Below are 19,367 nucleotides of genomic sequence, written 5' to 3'. Positions count from 1 at the left end.
ACTGAGATTATGTTAATATGAGGGGTTTGCTGGCACTTTTATGGGGCTCATGTTCAGAACGATGAACCTTGTGAGCAGCAGTAAAAGGGTTTATTACCATGAATAATTAGAAACAAATTCTTATCAGTGTCATAAACATATGGTAAAGAAAAAAATCTTCCAGTCTAAGCCAAACCCCAGTGTTTTTTCAATTTATTCAAATGAAGCAATTTTAACCAAGACTCAGCTTTCCATTCCTGCTTTCAAAGAAAAATAAGTTATTAATAAAAAGTATAAAGATGAAATGGAAGTCAGAAATGGATTAAACATATTTTGTGGGATTCAACGGTCTCTCCTATGCAGATTTTTTACTTGTTAGTCACAATGCATCAAAGAATCAGTACTGTTACTGTACATGTGATCTGGTGGCCTGAGCTCAAATTTTAGATCTAAGAGCTCCTTAACAACGGACACACCTCACTGTTTCAGTTTTGCATGAGTTCCTTATACAATAAAGCAAATAACAGACCAGCAACTATTATCTAGTGAGAGGATTAATTATTATGCTTTATATTAACTTCACTAGGGAATATACACACATTTTTTCTTGGGAAATCAAATCCACTTTTCTTAAGGAGGTTTGAAATTTGAAGTTCTATGTTGTTATTACAGATCATCTTCAAGCTATTCCTTGTTGCCATCTTAACTGGATGTAAGAAGTAGAGACCATCTCAGTTAAGGTATTATGCTGTATTTGGTCAATGCCTAACACACAGCTATTGCCTTAAATGGCAGCCTTAGAGGTATAAAAAAAAGTCAGAAAGATGCAGTAGTCCTTATTTTGATGAAATCTTACGAGAGTTTAAAACTCCAGACTGTTTCAAACTTAAACAATGTGAGTGATTGGATAATAATATGTTTAATTGCTTCTTAAAGTAAACCACTGGAGCTTGGAACAACAAATCTGTTTCTTTACCCCGTTTTTTAGCCCCTGCTTCTTGTATGCAATGCTCTGTTTTTTCAAGGTCACCTTTTAGGTAATAAACTATTCTGCTTGGCTTGGGAAACTTCTATAAGAGGACTGGGAGATGGTAGAAAAATACTGACCATTTTGCCTGTCCCTGCTTAGACACTGGAATTTATAAAAGTGTTAACAAGGTATTACATATCTCCTTACATGAAAAACAATTATGCAGCTTTGGTTATTGCTGAAATCACCTTTGAAAGCAAATAAGAAACTAAAGTGCACCTTCCCAGGGACTGTAATGCCAGAGGTAGAGCACACCAAGGCAGGTGCTGTGACCTGCCTTACACACTTGAACTGCTCTGCACTGATCAAGTTCCCTGCTAGGAAACTTGCAGGACTGGAACCATACAACAATTAGCCATAGTGGTAGGGTTTAAAATCACTTTAAAAGGTAGAAGCTGCAAGCAGTGTTCTTTATGTCACCATTCTGGCTGGAAATACAATCTGCAGAGTCACAGGAGTGTTTTGTGGTCACTGTTTTATCAAGAGTTTGTTAAAAAACCCCCAAAACATCAGCATGATTAAGGGAGTCTTGCCCAATCTTACATTTCAAAATAGATACTGTTCTCCCATTTTCCAATATCTTATGGAATTGTTACATAAAGAATTAGAACATTTTATAATTTTTAAGCCAAATTTCCAGAATATTTGGATTTTAAATGTAGCTTCAAAATTATATTTTTAGAGGATATAGATAATGAAATTACTTTTTAAAAAAAAATTCAGGTAATTTGAAATTCTAGCATGATTACTTCTTTATGCACATTTAAAGCTCATTTTCCAAAGGCATTTACCTGTCCATTCTTGAAATTTATTTGCTGCAAATGTAAGCCAGTAAAGCTTGATTGCATAAGTGCTTGAGGAATACAACCAGAAAAGGGAAAACGGGCTTAGCACAAATATGTGTTTACACGTCAAAATCGAGGGGAAAAAAATTCCCTACTATAAGCTCTAATTTTTATTTTTACTAACTCTCCATTTGAGTTCTAATGGAGACTTTGGAAAGTTTAGATGATGATTATAACAACAAGTCCATTTTCTTGGTAAACCTCTTTGGAGTTTTGGAGGCAAAGGGTTTCATACCGGCCTTGCAAACATGAGGAATTTCACTCAGAGTGAACAAGATAAATTACAGCTACTCTAGAATGAAAAGAAAAACAGCCCAGGCCTCCAAAACCACAAGTATAGAACTGGAATTTTTATTTCAAGCAAGTTTCAAGCCTGTTTCCATAACAATCTTCATTCTTGTCTCCCATGTGCAGGTAGCACCATAGGGCATTTACTGATTGCTATATAAAAGTTGACAAAATGATGCATTATTCAGTAAATTGCCACATGCAGGGAAAAGAAATGGTACCTTTATTTTCTGAAATCTTACAAGCATATACTTTTTTTTATTTTATAGACAGTCTGACAAAGCACTGCATCACCCTGTTGTAATGCACCATATATATAAAAGACCCCTTATGTTAGTAGCTCGAAACAAACTTCTTCATATTTGTCAATACCTGCTAGATGTGCAGTCCAATCAATTTTTGTTGTAGTGATGCACCGACACACTTGGATTAGAATGCCACCTGAACAGAAACAGCTCTTGTGTCAGGCTGATGTTTCCCATGAGCTTTTATATTTTCTTCCTACAGTCAATTCATTATAAACTGGCTCCTGCCAGAGCTTTACCCAGCTCAGAGAGCTCAGCATCCCAGGGACTAGAGCAGCTCTGGGCATGTCAGGCACCTAAACTCTGGAATTACCAGCTTTAACTGTTGCAGACGAGATTTTCATGCTGAAACAAATACTCCCCCTCTCTCTGACCAAGCCGTTAAGGGTGACAGTCTTGTCTGAGCTTAAAACCATTCACAGTGCACTTTTTTTTAATAGTCAAAGTTTTGTATTAGGTGGTGAGCTGTGAGAAAACATAGGCAGCCCTAGAAAACACTGTTGGTACAGTCCTGTCACAAAATTAGGTCAATGGCTTTTTGTGCAATTAAAGCAGCAGAGGAAACACAAGATGTCTTGGCTGAGACACACACAGTGCTTGATCACCACTTGAAAAATCCGACTGCCACCTTCATTGCCATTTCACCCAGAGGAAGATCCCAACAAGGTTCTATGTGCCCAAAACAAGATTTATTTTCTTCAAGATTTAATCATGCATCTGACCAAACTCTTATCACCTCTCTCTACAAATGTGTCTTAAGTCTAGAAACATTTACTTCAATGACAAAAGCTGAGATTTTGATCTCTTCTTGTTACTCCAAACACGTGGGATATAAGTTATGTGCCTATGCCTTTAATTCAGGGTTGAGTAATTACATTTAGGCCCATGGAATCCCTCCAGTTTTTTCTTGGTGTCTAAACCAAATGTTGTCCTAAGGATTTGGAAGCACATGAAGTGAATTTAGGGATGAACATGTATGTCAGTACTTGGAATATGCAACTGAAATTAACTAATCAACTCTGTAGAAGGGAAAGAGAACCTGAAGCAAAGGTCTAAATTTCAAGAGGAAGAGCAAGCACGTTGTAGCTTTGCACATACAGCTATAATTGTATCACCATTCCTTTTATTTTCCCAACATTTCTTTTTCTTTCATATTTTTATTAGTAGTGGCAAAAGAAATAACACAAATTGGCTAGGCACTTCTTATTCCTCTCCTTCAATACACATTTAAAATCTTTCCATAAAACAGAATATTGACTATGAAGAGACCAAATGGTAGACAGAAGTAGAAGCAAATAAGTCAAAATAAAATGCTTTTAATTGAGAAACTATCTCAGATTTTCTTGTAACAAGCCACACATGCTACTGGAATTAAACAGGACATTTGAATACTCCAACCTAGTGTGTAAGACAAAGGAAACCATAGAGCACTTTGGGGGAAAAAAATGTGTGGGGAGCATAAGTTCATACATGTAGGAGCTAAAGGCAAATGCTTGAATAATTCACAATCATAACATGCACAAAAATGAAACACTGTGACTTTAACAACTGAGTTGTTTTTTTTTTTCCTTTAACTCTAATTATTAGGCTATTGTGCTCCAGGCTAGCATATCAGGTGCTGATAATGAACATTCAGGCACAGGACTTTTGTTGCACAAACGAAAACTGTTCTGCTCAAAAGATTAATAAAGGATTATCTTCTTGTATATACATATATATATATATACACACACACACTGAACAGAATGAAAATTAGAATCAAAATTGGAATGTTGAAGTCTACTCAAGTGTTGCTAATAATATGGAATTAAGGGGAAAACATAACCTAACTAAGAGGTTCCAAAAGGCACATGAATATATGCTAGAAAAGTAATTTTTATATATGGGAACTATTTTATGCTTCATATTATCATTATAATGCACAGTCTTAAACAAACCAAGGATGTGCATGAATGTCACACACTAGAGCTCTTCACTACGTGTATTGCTGGTGATCGGTGCACTGCAACCAGGTTATGTTTGAACTGCAGATGGAATGTAACCTTAGCAGAGTAAAATAGGGCAATCAAGAAAATAATGGTCTTGAGGTGGCAAAGAGGCTTTTCTGTAATCAGAAAATTCTCTGAATCACGGTCTCAGAGAAATCTTCACAGGTGACAAGCTTGAAAAGGAACCTTTAGACCAGCGCAAGGAGATCAAAACCTCACAAAATTCAACTGCACGTAACGTGGAGGAATCTTAAATATGACTAATACTCCCTGCAAACCTAGTTGGTATTTGAGTACTGCGGCTGAAAGTTTTCAAGTCTTTTGTGAGCAGCTGAAATAATGATGGCTACTTTCCTGGGAGTCAGCAGCCCCACACCCAAGTGCACTGCACTGCTGCAGCATTCCCAATCCCGCGCCATATTCCAGTAGAGGCTGCGACATTTCCAAGCTACACATTATAGACTGGTCAGCTGGCAATGAGATGCTCATTGTTGGGTTAGCAAGGAATGTGAACGGAGACCCTTTGCACTCATTTTGTAGTTCTTGCTTTAGCAGATGCACTGATTTGTCTCTATAACCTGCAGCTTCCCCCAAAGTGCAGAATCTCTAGAACAGAAATTTGTTGAAACTGCACATCAGATCAAAAGCTCCAGGCCTTTAACAGCAGAATTTCATGAGCTCTGCCTCCTTAAGAAGCCAGGAAAAAAATACAGCTACATGAAAAATAAATGAGCAGCTTTTCCTGACTCTGAAACCAGAAAATAATGACATGAAACCAAAATCAAATGCAGCACTACCAGTTGTATTCCCAAATGCCAGTATTAATTCTCCCTCTTCCAGCTCCCAGAGACTTGTTAAACAAATGAGCCTTATAATGCATTTTGCAAGTGAAAGGTCCCGGAGTGGTAAAAAGTCAACTCCCATACCAAAGGCACTTAACAAAATCCTGCAGCTTGCTCCAGGAGTTCTGCACTGAAGAGGATCACCCTGAGCCCGCTCCTGCCACGATTCCTATTTTCTCCTTTGATCAAAAGAGCAGCTCTGCATCACTAGCAATAGTGTGGGCTTTTAGATCAAAACTAGCATCTCAATACCTGGAAGTCAAGTCAGCTCGTGTAAATCACAAAAGGCTGGTTTTGTGTGTGCACAGACCAGTCAGACCTTTTTTTGTAGCAGGAAAAAATCCTCTATTTAAAACGCACCTGATGTACCCCATTTTCCCTGCACACCTGGACTGGATCCGCAGCCACGCTGTCATCCTGGTTATCCTCCCTATGCCCTTGGTGGCATTTTTGGGACCATATTAGACCTCTAAGATTTTTTGTCTCCTGGAGAGAGATCCGATTTTGCTTGCACACTGTGATCCCCTCAGGAGAACTCTTCCCCTTTTCCCTGGTTTTCCCCGCTTGTCACTACTATTTGCCCTCAAGTTTAAAAAAATTAAAGCCTTTGGACTGAACGAGGGTAAAGGCGGGATGAATAAGCCTCTTGCTTCAAATAAAGGAGAAAAACCTTAAAATCCAAACTACACGAACACAACATGTCTCCTCCCGCTGCATTAATGCCGCCTCACGAAATGGCGCCTGCCTCTGCTGACAGCTGCCTCAAAACGCCCACGGCTCCTCGGGAAAACAGAAATGCAACTTCCCCCCCCACCCCCCAGGAAATCTTTTATTTTTCTCTCTTCACATTCAGCCCCTCGGTACCTCCCGAGAGCCCTCCGCAAAGCCTAAACCTGACGGGGAGCGCTCTCCTTCATGGAACAGGCTTTCCCCCTCCGTTTTCAGAGCCCCCCCGGGGCGCGGGGTACGTGGGGCTGCGGGCTCCAGCCCTTGCACACTGTAAATAGATGTGCCGATTCAGCCGCTATCGCCACGATCTTGCCTTTCCAGAATTTTCTCCCTCCGCTTCCCAAATATAAAAGGACTTTTTGTGCTGAACACGGAGCGGGAGCGATGACGGGCTGAGCGCAGGGCGCCATGTGGTATTTGGTTTCTCTACAGTACATGTTTTTATAATGAAGGGGGAAGGGAAGGAAGGGAGCTGCTCCTACCAGCATGCCAATAATCTGTTGCAAAGGGCTGGAGCGCTCAGAGCCAATTAGCTCTCCAATTAACCATTTAACTGCTGAAACAAAGCCAGTCCCGGGCACGGAGTCCGCGGGATTCGAGACAGAAAAGACGGTGTGGACTCCCAGGTCATCGAGTTCGTACAGATTTTTTCACGGATGCATTTTTTCTACACTTTAATAATAAATGCTTTCGATAGACAAACTAGCCACTGAAACTCCCTTAGATCACAGCAAAGGTGGGACAGCTATATCCCGCACGCGTACACCACACAGTTTTAAGAGAAGCTGGATGTGTTTCAGGATCAGTGCCAGCCTGTAGTGGAGCCATAAAAGCCACCCACAGGAGCTGCATTTCTGATACGGATATCAGGTCCCTGCCACTGGAACAGCGAATCCATGCTGTCCATGGATGAGTGGGAAGGGTCAGAGTGTTCTCTGCCAAAGAACGGATGTGTCACTACAACAACTCCCAGTAATGCTGCTGTGGGTGGAAAAACACCCTAAGGTGGGACAAGCTCTAGGAAAACAATGGCAGAGTCTGTCTCCCTCTAAAAGTGACGTCTCCATCATCACTTCCCTACACTAGTCTTGTTTTTTCAACCCCTTAACCACATCAAAACAAGAAAAAAAAAAAGTTCTTTTTTATATTCTGCAGTTTAATTTGTCATAAACCTTTAAAGCCTGAGGCAGGCCAGCTCATGGTTTGTTGTGTGCCACTGAACAAGCTAGGGAAGAAGACGCACAGGGCATTCTCAGCCTCGAACTTTTTCTCTGGGGGCAAGTCTGAACATGGCCAGAGAACACAGACAAATTAGTCCTAATGCACAGCAACAGTAACCTGCTCCTGCTTGACCCAGCAGGTCAGTAAACCTATTTTTGTCGTCCTTTTTTATTCCATGACGTACCGGCGAATATTGGATCAGACTCCCAGGGATGCCAGGAGGACCAGCAGAGTTTGTACAGCTCAATGAAGTGCCCAGTGTGCCAAAAACAGGCTCTGCACCCCAGCTCAGCAGCCCTGGCAAGAAGCAGGCTTTGCTTGGGAGGGGCCATACCAGTGCTGCAGGCCTGCTCCCAGCCCAAGAAAGCTCTGCAGTGCACATGAAAGGCATATTCGAGCTATCACTACCCTCCCTAAAAGATGAAGTCAAATCTCCCCACTCGCCATGGAGAAAGGCCAGTGCCCCTGAACGTTGCGGGTTGCCCTGTCTGAAGGGCTGTACCAAGGCTGACACTGTAACACATCTCACTTTTAAGCTCCGGGAAGGATTCTGACTAAATTGAAGTGTAACTTTTCAAATTAAAAACATTGTGGAGCGGGGGGTGGGAAACATATGGGTAAAAAACTAGCAAATTATTTAGGCATGTGAACTGTCAGAGCACAGGCAACACAAGAGCTCTCTTGTTCCTGCTGCCTCCCACAGCTGCATTCACTAAATATATCCAGCGCTGAGAGACGCATTTCTCCACCCCTTCCTCAGCCCAATGGTGTTTGCACAAACACCACCCAGGTCCCTTGGGACAGGCAGTGAGGCAGCAGTGATGCCCTAGTTACGGACAGCATGAAGGACACGAGTGACTAACCATGTCTGCAACCGGGTGAAATTGTTACATCCACATCAGTCCATGCAGCTGATCCATATTTAACTTAAACCCGGGGCAGTTTGTTCTTTGTAAGGATACACCCCATTTGTATGACAAACTCAGTTACTTGAAGTTATTCCCATCAGATGATTTTCAATAGTTTATGGAGAGAAAAAAAAACAAAAAAAACCAAACAAAAAGCAGAAGAATGGCCACCTCTATTAAAAAAGAATTCACTGGATCCACCTCCTGGCGGATGTGGAGGAGAGCAGTGGTCTTGGGGACTGGCTGTTCCCCAGAGAGTTTTACCCAGTTTTACCTTCCATCAAGTCTCTGTGTTTTGCCTGATCATACATGCATCTTGGGGCAGGGGGAAAAGATATGAGTGAATTTCTGTAGGACTGAGGTGCTCCCCCCATGACCTCCATTCTGCTCCTCGCATTTCTCCCATGCTCACTTTGCATCCTTTACCATCAAGGACACATTCTTTGGCCCGGCACAACAGAGCCTTGGTCCCAAATGCAGCCTTGAGACACTGCTGCAGTCACAGCAACAGAGGGAAGAGCTGCCCCTTCTGATATAGCAAATTCTATAGTGGATCAAATTGTGGCAGAAAAAAAAAGTCATCTTGGTGTCTTTCCTCACTTCCAAGCTGTGAACCAGCAGGGATTTTGACCCTCCTGGTCTCTGCTTCTTCCTTTCCTCACAATTCTCCGTTTCTTCAACACCTCCAGCTCCACTAGCAGCGACGCAAATTTGACAGAATCTGGTCAATTTTTCAAGCTTTCTCATTTTAAGAAGTCAGTGGGAGCAGACTATCTTGCAATCAAACCTCACAGGAGGGAGAATTAAATATGTCATGCATGACCTTAATCCATAGGATTTTGCAGATAGTTCCTCTTGTAATCTCTATACCCAGAGCTTATTATGCATTCAAAACGTATCTGTAGCCCTGGAACATTTTGCAACAAAAGGAACTCAAATTCATTTTGATATAATTATGCAGTCACACCAGTCACATGCTTGCTATGGAATAAATATAAACACTGGGCTTTTGGGAATAACTGGCAGGCTTGAAGTGTGAAAAAAAAAAACAAAAACAACAACCCAAGAATGAAACCATCTATTACATACGGAAAAAAGATCAGGTTTAGATGTCAAATTGCAGTTGAGGAAAATGGCACAATTATGTATGAAAAGTCTTTTATATTTTTTTTTCAAACTACAAAGCATAAAAGAAAGAACTGAAATTCATACTTAAGCATCTCCATAACGTAAGGACTTCATTTTGTAAAGTAGGAATATCGTTTAAGGCATTTAAAATCCTTTGAAAGCAGATAATTCATTCACAAAATGGCCACAGGTCCCTAAAGCTAGAAAAGTTAGAAAACTGTGCTCTGGGTTTTGTGTAATTTTTTTTCTCTGCTTTTCTTGCCTTCCTGAAACAAAATGACCTCTAAGACTGTTCCAACTTTGACGTTGGAAATTGCCTATTTTAATTAGGGACGTTTCTGTTCAAGACCCACACCCCGCTGCACTGGTTGTGCCGGAAACCAGCTTTGCTCACTGGAGACGACTGGGGGTTCGCCTGCTTTGATCTCCTGAAGTCTTCAGGATCCTATGGATTTTGGAGCACACGTGGGAAGATGTAGTCCCATCTCTGTGCTTTTAAGAAGGGAATACAAAACGTGAAACCAGATGTTAAACCTGAGCCTCAGAGAAGCCACAGGAGCGTGAGTTACCTTCAACAGCACTGCAGTTCTAAAAGCAAACAAAGGCATAAGGGGCTGGGATGGAAGGTTTCATTCCTCAAACGAGGCAGTGACTCACCCACATTCCTAACAGCGCAAACAAGGGAGGCAAACCCTCCTCCTCCTGGCAATTAGGATCCTCCGCGTTTTCCTGTGTGGAGCAAATCCCAAGCAAAGGCGGCTGTGGTGGTGTGTTAGAGCAAGACACAGCACAGAGCAGATGTATTTTGGAAAGGGACCCTCTTTTGCACACCTCTGTGTTTATGTGCCTTCTCGAAAAAATAAAGAGTTCTCAAGTGCTGCTTTTCATTTCTGAAAACACACTGAAAAAGGAAAAGGGCTACTGCTAACAACCAGTTTTCAAAAGCCAAACCCATCTTTCCTTAGATACGTTTTTTTAGTACTAAGAGGCAGCAGTTTACTTTAAAAAACCCAAACAAACAAACAAAAACCAATCCAAAGACAGATAAAACAAGTCCAAAAGTTCACTGAGCAGAGAGCCGAGCAGTGTGTGATGTGGATAAGGTGCTGTTTCTAACCATCAAGTCACCCGCATGGGAAAATTTGACGTAGGGATGTGGAAACTCACCCTCCTAAACGTCTGCTCAGTCGTTCCCATCAGACAAGGCACACTTCGCTGATGGAGGACAAGCATATTCCAGGTGACAGATGGCATGTAGCCAAGCTGCTAAACATGCCCTGCTCCACCCTTCCTGCATGGCTCTCCCGGAGGTGGGGAACGCCGTGCAGGTCCCCAGATGGTTGGGGCATCGACTGAGCTGCCGGGTGGTAGCAACAGAGCCATCAGCAGCAAGGATGAAGAGGAGGTGGTGGAAAGGCTGGGTGTGAGGAAACAGGACCAAAAAGGAGCCCAGAAAACAGAGAACGTTGCTAATTTGCGAGAGAAACTGCAGGAAACCAACATCTCTGAATTGTAAACCTCAGAGAAGTTGTGGTTAGGAGACACACATCAGGGTGACAGAGCTGCAGGGCAGGCTGTGCCTGTGCCCAGGAGAGATGCCTCAAAGCCACGATCCATGTGGAGCTCCCCAAGGAGTGGGGCTGGGTAGGTGGTCCCCTGTGTAGCTCTGTTGGGTGATGTTTATTCATCTGTGAAATGCAGGATGCCAGAATGCCAGCACAAAAATCCCCTCTGGCTGCATACTCCATGAAGCAAAACTAAGGTTGATGCTCAGTGTGTTCCACTTTATATCAAACTTTTCAATTCTCAGGTTTCCAGTGGTAGCCAGACACCCCAAAATGACATGCTCATTCATTCCTCCTGGGGAACAACTCCTAAGGGTTCCTGGAGCTGCTGCAGATGGGAAGTGGCAGCATTACCTAAGTGGGGGGGACTTGTGGTGTGGGACACTTGTTTGTGTGACAGTTACCAGTGTAGTTTGGCTGCTGATGCTGGGAGAGACCTTGGCAGCATGGGCTGCTAGCAGGAACACAGAACTCTTGTTAATGACAGTATCAAGCCTCAAACAGATAAAATAAGCTATCCTGGAGCTGAAGCCATGCTCAAGACGTCGTGGAAATGCCTGTTGCACTAACACTGCTGCCATACTTAAAGCTAAACCCCAGCAAGCAGGGACAGCGCACAGACCTGATCTTCCTGCTACTGCAGATTCTGCTGGCGGCATTTGAAATATTTTAGGCATTTCAGACAACTCTCCTGTCTGACTCCAGAGCTTACATAAAAGAAAATAACCTGCTTATCAAGTTGCAGAACAACAGCGATCCGTCTGGCTTATTAGATGGAAAGAACAAGAGAAGGGGAGGATTTCACTAACAGTATTTCTGCCTTGATTAAGTGGCTGTTATGATCAGTGCAACAGCAAACAAACATCACGAGCTCATTACAAGATATTTCCTTGTGCAAAGGAAGAGATGGACTCCACGCATAACATTATTATTATTATTATTACTACTACTACTGAGCATTTTGGCCGGCTCGTGCTGTTTGGAAAGCCCAGTAATGCCGGGCTGCTTGAGAAAAGCAGCATTTGTCCCCAGCTTTAGGCATGAAAACACAACTCAAATCCCTTCTCGGGAACAAAGGTGCTTCCCAGGAGCCTGGCGTGCTGCCGGCATGTCGAGCGCGTAGCCAAGCAACGGCAGCCGGATTGGAGCTTGCGCCTCACCCGTGATGCTCCAGCCTCCACAAACAATTCTTGCCACGTAGACAGGACCGTGCAGGGTAATGGAAAATTACTGCAGGCTTTTTCTTAAAGGGCGAGCACCGCCGCTGGCGGAGAAGGTTGATCCGCATCCCACTTCCCAGCGCGCCCCAGGGTCAGCCTGCGTTTCCTGCGAGGAGGCTGCAGTGCGTCACCGCGCGCCGGGGCATTAATACAATGAAGTATCATTTGCATGCTATTCCAGCCGGCTGCGGGGATCAGGAGTGTTAAGCAGCGAGCTGAGCTGCGAGGGAAGGGGGGAGCGGAGCATCCAGAGCTGAACAGCCCGCGGCTGCCGTTCGCGAGCTGCTCTCGACGCGGCTCAAACACGGCAACCAGTTCGTCCGGGCTGCGGGCTGGTGCCAAAATAACTCTGCCCTGCGCTTGGCAGGCGCCGTGTTTTAACAACTGCCTGGCACATTCCTGCCTGCAAGGCTGCAGGAGTTAAAAAAAAATACCTTTAAAGAAAGAGCAAACTTTGGCAGTGGTTAAGCTGCTATCAGGACAACAGCAATTTTTTTAAAATTATGGCCATGTTTACCTCCATTTCTGGTGTCAAAGAGAATTTAGTTATTAAGACAGCATTGTGCTTACCTAGCTTTTAATACCAAGCCAAAAAGCCAGGCAAATAGCTACAGGAGCACCAAACAGCCAGTTTGAGTCACTGCACCTCTGAAAATCAGGGATATGCAGACTGGCTGGTTGGGCAGGGCAGGATCTGCCGCCGCGGCACACAGGAGCTGCCCAGCAACAGGGCACAGCACTAAACGGTGCTCTTCCCAGTCTTCAAAAGTAGCTCCTGTACTCCTTACAAGTTTCGTTTTGTCTCCTACAGGAGCAGACCACACTGCCTGTTCCTTGAGGTACCTGTGGGGAACTGTGTCCAGCCTGCAACAAAGAGAAAGGCAGACCTTCTCCTCTTGCTTTTACCTTTTTGCTCACTGCATGCAGCTCCTGGTTGCCCTGGCGTGGTGCAGGGATCACAGATGTTGCATGCCAGACTGGTTCTAGGTCAGCTCCTGCAGCCACCGTGTTTTTGTTCTTCCCTATCTTCATGTATTAACTCGCCTGTTTTTTCTTAGATAAGCACTGGTTAAAGCCTCAACCCAAATCTTTTCATTTTGTTGCAGCCAGCAATGAAAATTAAGCCCCTGCACCAAGTTAGGGGCCTACTTTGTAATAGAAACTTCCTCTCCCTTAAATAGAAACCTTTGTTGTGAAGCTGTTTTCATTGCAAGCTCCACAGGGAAAGTCATTATATTTCATAGAGGTTGACCTCATTTTGTAGTCCTCGATATTAAACCTTATAAGGGGGACACATAATTAGAAGCGGTGAGTTCTCAACAAAGATACACAGTACTTGTTGCTGTTTCCTTCTTACCTAAGGAATAATTTAATATGGTTCGGAAAGAGTAACTTGAAACAGCTTTTAGCAGATAAGTGAACACAAGTAAAATGCAAAGATCTGGTTTCCAAGAAGCCTTTTACAAGCTGTACAGAGAAATGAAATCAAACCCTCCAGCAGCACACAAGGCTTCCTGCAGAGCCTCCCTGGAATAGCTGCAAACGTGCATTCTGGTGAAAGCTAATCTTGGTCTGAGGCTGGGGTTACATAAAGACATCTGGTGGCAGAGAGGACTGGTGGTTAGGCATGGGCCTGCCCATGTGGCAGCCTCTGCTTGGCTGGAGGGAGTTGAGGGAATTTTCTACTGCATTTCCAGGGTTCTGCTCTGAGACAAAGAAAGCAAAAGGGTTTCATCTCAGTCAACACAGACAAGGGAGGGAGTGCAAAGATGCCCCAGCTTTGTTAGCTTTGCTAATGCAACCTAGGTTTCCATACAGTGGACACTGTTGTCACAGGGGAATGGGTAAACACAGCACTGGCCACCACTAAATAAACACATTTTACACAGAAAGGGAGGGCAAGGCAGTGAGCAGTGTGCTGCACCGTGCCGGAGCCTTGCTGAGCATAACCCTGTGTTGGGGCTTTTCACTTTAACATGGTTTAAAACATCTCTTCACAGCCTGCTTTTCAAGTAACCCCTACACTTTTCTGAACTACAGAAGTTTGCTCAAAATACACATTTTGAATTCATTTTCCCCGCTCTTGTGATAGCCCCACTGCTCTCCCAGCTCCTGAGCATCCCCTGCGTTCCCAGTGCTCTGAGTCCTGCTGGCAAAGTGTCACCTCCCTGCTGAAACACTCATTATGTATAAAGAACGATTTCTTGTTGAAAGGCCCAGGCTCCCTTAAATTTCCCTTTAGATTCTGTGGTTTGAACGAGCATTTCTGCTTCAGCAACCCTGAGAACTTCCTGATTTTTGCACAGTTCTCCCCACTGCAAACAGCTGACTGCTTTAAACTCAATTTTGGACTTGGTTTCTGGAAAAATCAGACAAATGGTTGTGTTTCCTAGCTGAAGCAATTTCACCTGGTGTTAAACTTCTTTTCTGTAGCCCAGCTCTCCTGGGTCTGTGCCGTGTGGAGCAGGGCGGTTGCTGCCCACACCTGCAATGGGTTTGCTCTGCCCTGTGGTTTGTGGCACAACGTGCATTCGAACGGGAGAAAAGAGAAAGGCAGTTCCTCCAGAGACGTCACCAGAAACTCCCTGAATCCCACAGCTTGGTGGCTTAAAGCGCCCAGCCTTTGTTCCTCCTCCCTGGGAACGGATTTCCACTCCACACAAGCAAAAGGGATCTCAGTCATGAAAAATGTGTGAGGAAGCCAAGAGTGGGACCACAGCAGCCTGGGACAGTCCTGGGTGGGTGGGCTGTGGGGCTGGGAGGACATTTGGTGGCCAGTAGCTCTCCATGACAGAAGGACATGGCATATATAAGACACCTTTACCCTTGCACCCTACTTGGCCTCCACCCACAGCAAGGCCAGGACTATTCCAGTTTAGCTAGTTTTTCCTCCCTCCTATTTTAGATGTAGAGTGTAATTAAATCACACCCAACAATTCCCACCACACCTCAAGAAATTAACCCCATCCCATGGCAGTGCTGGCTGGGGAAGCCCTGGACAATGTCCTGGGAACACCCATAAATCTGAGAGAAATTTTGCCACCCATTCAGTGTGTAGAAGGTTGGGCTTTTTGCGTTTATTTTTGGAGCAGTAAGTTATTTTCAAAGAGCCTTTCTGTCAGGCTTAGCCCCGTATGAGCTGCCAAGTGAGCTCCCAGATCTTTGGGCATCATTAGTAGGGCTGCCTTGTGCTGAAGTGGTGTCAGCACTTCCATTACAGCTCCTTTCCCCTGCTCCAGCCCCCTTATAAGTGGGACATAAAAATTCAGTTCTGGCAGAAAGTCTCAAGCCAACAAGGAAAACAGTCACCACTTTAATCTGATCCTTGCTAAACTTAACTGGATGGGCGGAGAAAGCAGGGATTTAAAATATCTTTTCTCCCTCCCACGCCTAAATCATGAATTTTAAAATCCAGCTGTACTGCACTCATATTACTCATGGGGAACTTTTTTTAGGTTGGGTTTTTTTTCATAATTTATCTGTGGTAAATGGAGAAGTGATCCTCCGCCCTCCTCTGCCTCTTCCTCAAGCCAAACAGTTGATTAAAAGTTTCTATTGTCAGTCCTACTAATGAAGGCCACAGTTAATAGTCATTTTAATTGGGCACAAATCCACTGTAGTGTTAAGGGAAGAGACAGATGTCCTTCTCACCACCCTTGGTGACACACAGCCACCCAGGGTGCTGGGGCAGGAATTAATTTAGCTGACAGCTCACCAGGAGCTTCCAGCCAGCTCAGCACTGGCTGAAACCACCCAACAGCAGAGCAGGGGCACTGCTGGGTTGGGACACAGCAGATGGGGCTGGAGGGAAGCAGGAGTGCTCATGGAACATGTTTTCAATAGCTGGCTTCTTGATCAGCTGCTGCTCAAGGAGGAAGTAGCCCCTTCTCTTGTGGAGATGCTTGCTATTGAGTCACCATGCCGTCAGCCAGACTGATTGATTCATCCAGACTCAAACTCTATTTTTTTCCTTTCTTCTTGACTTTTTAGCTGGATCAGTTCCCTGTGCACAAGAGCTAGCACGCACAGAGTGGAGATAGGGGACTGGGACAGAGGAGGGCAAGATGCCTCCAGCCAGCAGCACCAAGGACCTGGGGAGGTTTGTCTCTCCGAATCCAGCACACAGCACACAGTGTGTGCACCACAAACTCAGCAGGGGAAGAGAAAGAACCCATGCCTTGTCTGCATTGCCTTAATGCCAGGGTGAATGACCATCCCAGGGTACGTTAGAGGAACTGCAGGAAGACAACCTGTAAGAGGGAGCCTACCAACTCTTTCACTCTTACAAAGAAGTTACCCCACTTCTGGTTTCAATATTTACATATTTTCTAAGCATAGCACATATTCCTGTGTTACCCCAGAAAAGGCAAAGCCTGGAAAGAGCTCAGGTTCCAGCCAACAGGAGCTTGTTCTGGTGCGATGACATCGCAGCTCCAGACTTGCTGAGGATGTTTGGGAGATGCAGAAGGTAGAGGTTCTGTGGAGTCAGGTGAGACAGCAGCCAGCTCAGCCCCGCCCAGCCCTGCCATCCTCCTTTCCTATGGGAATGCACTGCTGCACATTCTGGCAGTGCCTCTTACACCACTTTAAACTCCAATGCCACATCCAACCACCCCTGAAAGATGTGTTTTAGAACTGAAGAGAAGTTTCTGTGTGTCTTCTGAAAACTCCTTCTCCCACTTGACCTCCAGACAGCCGGGGTGGGAAGCCTGTGAGCGTGGCCATCTGCCATCCTGCTTGGAGGCAGCTGCCGTTCAGCCCACTCATTAGTGTGCGTGTCATCGCATCACACACTCTGCTTGCTGTGGAGAGGGATTTTTTTTTTGCAGTGGAGTCTGGTAATACAGGACACAGATTTACAGGAAATGAGGCTTTACTTCCTGCTCATGGAGAATCACGTGCCAGTTGGCTGGTTAATTCTGGAGGAATATGCTAATGGGTGCACATTCCACTGCAGGACACATATAATGACGAACTAGCACCCCTGAGAACACTTGAAAGGGGAAACTTGTATTTTGGCTGCTGTGCTCCATCTCAAGCCCCCAGCAGGCTGGGTCAAACATCAGTACCCCAGTCTTACCCTGCTGCCAGCATGGCTGTGCTGGTGAATGCCAGCAGCACCACGGTTTCTCCTCTTCCACCCAGGAACTGCAGTTTTCCCTGTGCCACCCGGTGTAGTGCATGGGGCATTTGGCAAAGCTCTGCTAGGACTTGCACCTGGCTAAAATTCCAGCTCCCCAGGGAAGAATGACACATTATCCCAAGTAAACAAAAACCCTTTCATGGAGAAATGAATGTCAATACCAAAGGTGGGTGAGAGATTAAAGTAGTGCTGAGAGGACACTGGGTTTCCCTGGGGACTCTGATTTCACCTCTGATGCTGTGGTATGGCTTAGCACTGGAATTTATTCCTGTTAAATGTGTACCTAATGACACCACTGACCTCCTGGGAGAGTTGCCTCAGTTTTCATCGCAGCTGCTCCAGCTTCTGTTAGAACTTCCATTAAAGAACTGGTTCATATGTGGCCCACTGGTCCCATTTCCTTCTTCTAGTTTGGTCTGGGACTGCTCCAGCCCCTAAACCTTTACCTGCTGCTGGCTGGGGAGATTTGCACAGGCAGGTCCACAACTCAGTCCTGTTGTCACTGTGAAATGCTGAGGTCCCCTGTGTGCCTCGTGGAAGTAACTATGAAATACAGAGAGATTAAATCACTCCTGAATTGCCATTTCTCTGGCATGAACTTTGTGTCCAAAGCTGAGAGGTGAATATGAAACAAAACAAACCCTATGGTTTTCCTCATCTGTTTATGAGATTGAAATGTAAGTCATGGCTTTAAGGTATGTATTGTAGGCTTTCTTCTTTAAACATAAATATTCAATCAGTGAATAAACTGTTTCAGGCATGAGCTCATTCCAAAGGCTGTTGCAATTGTGAATTGTTGCAATTTTGAGTTAAGCAGCCATTGGATTGTGCAATTTCCTAGTGTTTGAGAATATCCCAACAGAGAAGAAACAACAGAAAAGGAAAAATGTTGAGCTTTCTTAATCAAATCGATACCAGTAGACTTAAATCCCTCCTGTTCTGAGCCAAGGATAAGGATTTTTTTCAAGGATTTTCTCCTTAAAAAGAGAATAAAGAAGATCTGCTTGTCTGGCAATGTTTTCTGTCCAGCACCGACCACAACAGGGCACAAACATCTGGTGTATAGGGAGAGGTCAGCTCTGAAACCCAGCCAAAACCAGCACAGAGTGTGAAAAGAAAATACATCTTTGCCATGTACTGCTTTGTCTACAGCAGTAAATTGGAAATGAGACTTTCCTATTGCCAAGAAAAAAAAAACCCACAAGAAAAATAAAGTAATGAAAGGGCTGCTGAAATCTGCCTTATTCACTGTGTTAACAGCCAGGAGAATTGAACTACATCAGATATTCAGATTAAATATTCAGGATGAAATTAAGCAAAAAATATGAGAGAAAATACAACGAAGCCACCACAGATCCATTTGGGGATCCTGGAGGACAGAGGTAGGAGAGACCTATTTTGCCACCAAGCAGGAGCAGCGTGGAGTCCTTAAATCTGGGCCCTGCTACATCAAACCCTAATCTACTTTAACACCCCTAAATCAAACTCTAATCCACTCTAACACCCCTAAATGAAACCCTAATCCACCTTAACACCCTGCCAGTTGTGCATGGCACTGCCTTATCAGTGACTGGAGCTAAATCCCACCCACACTCACACCCACTCCCAGCAAAGCACAGCCAAGGGCCCTCATGGAGTACACGGAGTGATAAAAAGGCACCTCTCTGTAGTGTATGGAGAGCAGCCCTGCCAAGAAGGGCTTGGGGGTGCTGGCGGGTGTGAGACTGGACATGAGAGGCTGGACATGACCTAGCCATGTGTGCTGGCAGCCCTCAAAGCCAAACATACCCTGGCTCCATCCAAAGGAGCGTGGGCAGCAGGGGAGGGAGGGGATTCTGTCCCTCTCTTCCTCTCTGGTGAAACCCCACCTGCAGATCTGCCTCCAGCTCTGGGGTCCTGAGCACAGGAAGGACATGGAGCTGTTGGGGCAAGTCCAGAGGAGGCCACGGACATGCTCACAGGGCTGAAGTACTTCTGCTCTGGAGACAGGGAGAGCGAAGCGGGGATGTTCATCCTGGAGGAGGCTTCAGGGAGGCTTTAGTACCCCCCTTCCAGTACCTAAAGGGGCTCACAGGAAAGATGGGAACCAACGTTTTAGCAGGGCCTGTCGGGATAGGACAAGAGGGAATGGTTTTAAACTGCAGGAAAGTCGATTTAGATTAGCTATAAGGAAGGG

At 44.7% G+C, this 19,367-nt stretch overlaps 2 protein-coding genes across 4 annotated transcripts in view; one reads left to right on the top strand and one right to left on the bottom strand.

The window, feature by feature from the left end:
- The window catches only part of CHD2 (chromodomain helicase DNA binding protein 2), an 84,975-nt gene extending 74,305 nt beyond the window's left edge, over positions 1-10,670 (bottom strand). Inside the window, exon 1 of one of the 3 annotated variants that reach the window (XM_042039250.1) lies at positions 10,431-10,670. The gene's annotated coding sequence lies outside the window, so the exon portion shown is untranslated. Of the gene's footprint in view, positions 1-2,514; positions 3,547-9,920; positions 10,170-10,430 lie in introns of those variants that run through there. The other 2 variants (XM_042039251.1, XM_042039252.1) reach the window with 2 other exon arrangements.
- Positions 10,600-19,367, top strand: part of FAM174B (family with sequence similarity 174 member B) — a 44,619-nt gene continuing 35,851 nt past the window's right edge. Inside the window, exon 1 of the mRNA XM_042039583.1 lies at positions 10,600-10,775. Within this exon, the coding sequence (XP_041895517.1) occupies positions 10,600-10,775 (176 nt within the window). The remainder of the gene's footprint in view (positions 10,776-19,367) is intronic.

The sequence above is a fragment of the Corvus kubaryi genome, unplaced genomic scaffold, assembly GCF_017639235.1.
Source record: "Corvus kubaryi isolate FWS band 111438036 unplaced genomic scaffold, C.kubaryi_AGA036_p1.0 37394, whole genome shotgun sequence".
Classification (NCBI taxonomy): domain Eukaryota; kingdom Metazoa; phylum Chordata; class Aves; order Passeriformes; family Corvidae; genus Corvus; species Corvus kubaryi.
This window is presented reverse-complemented; position numbering and strand designations above follow the sequence as displayed.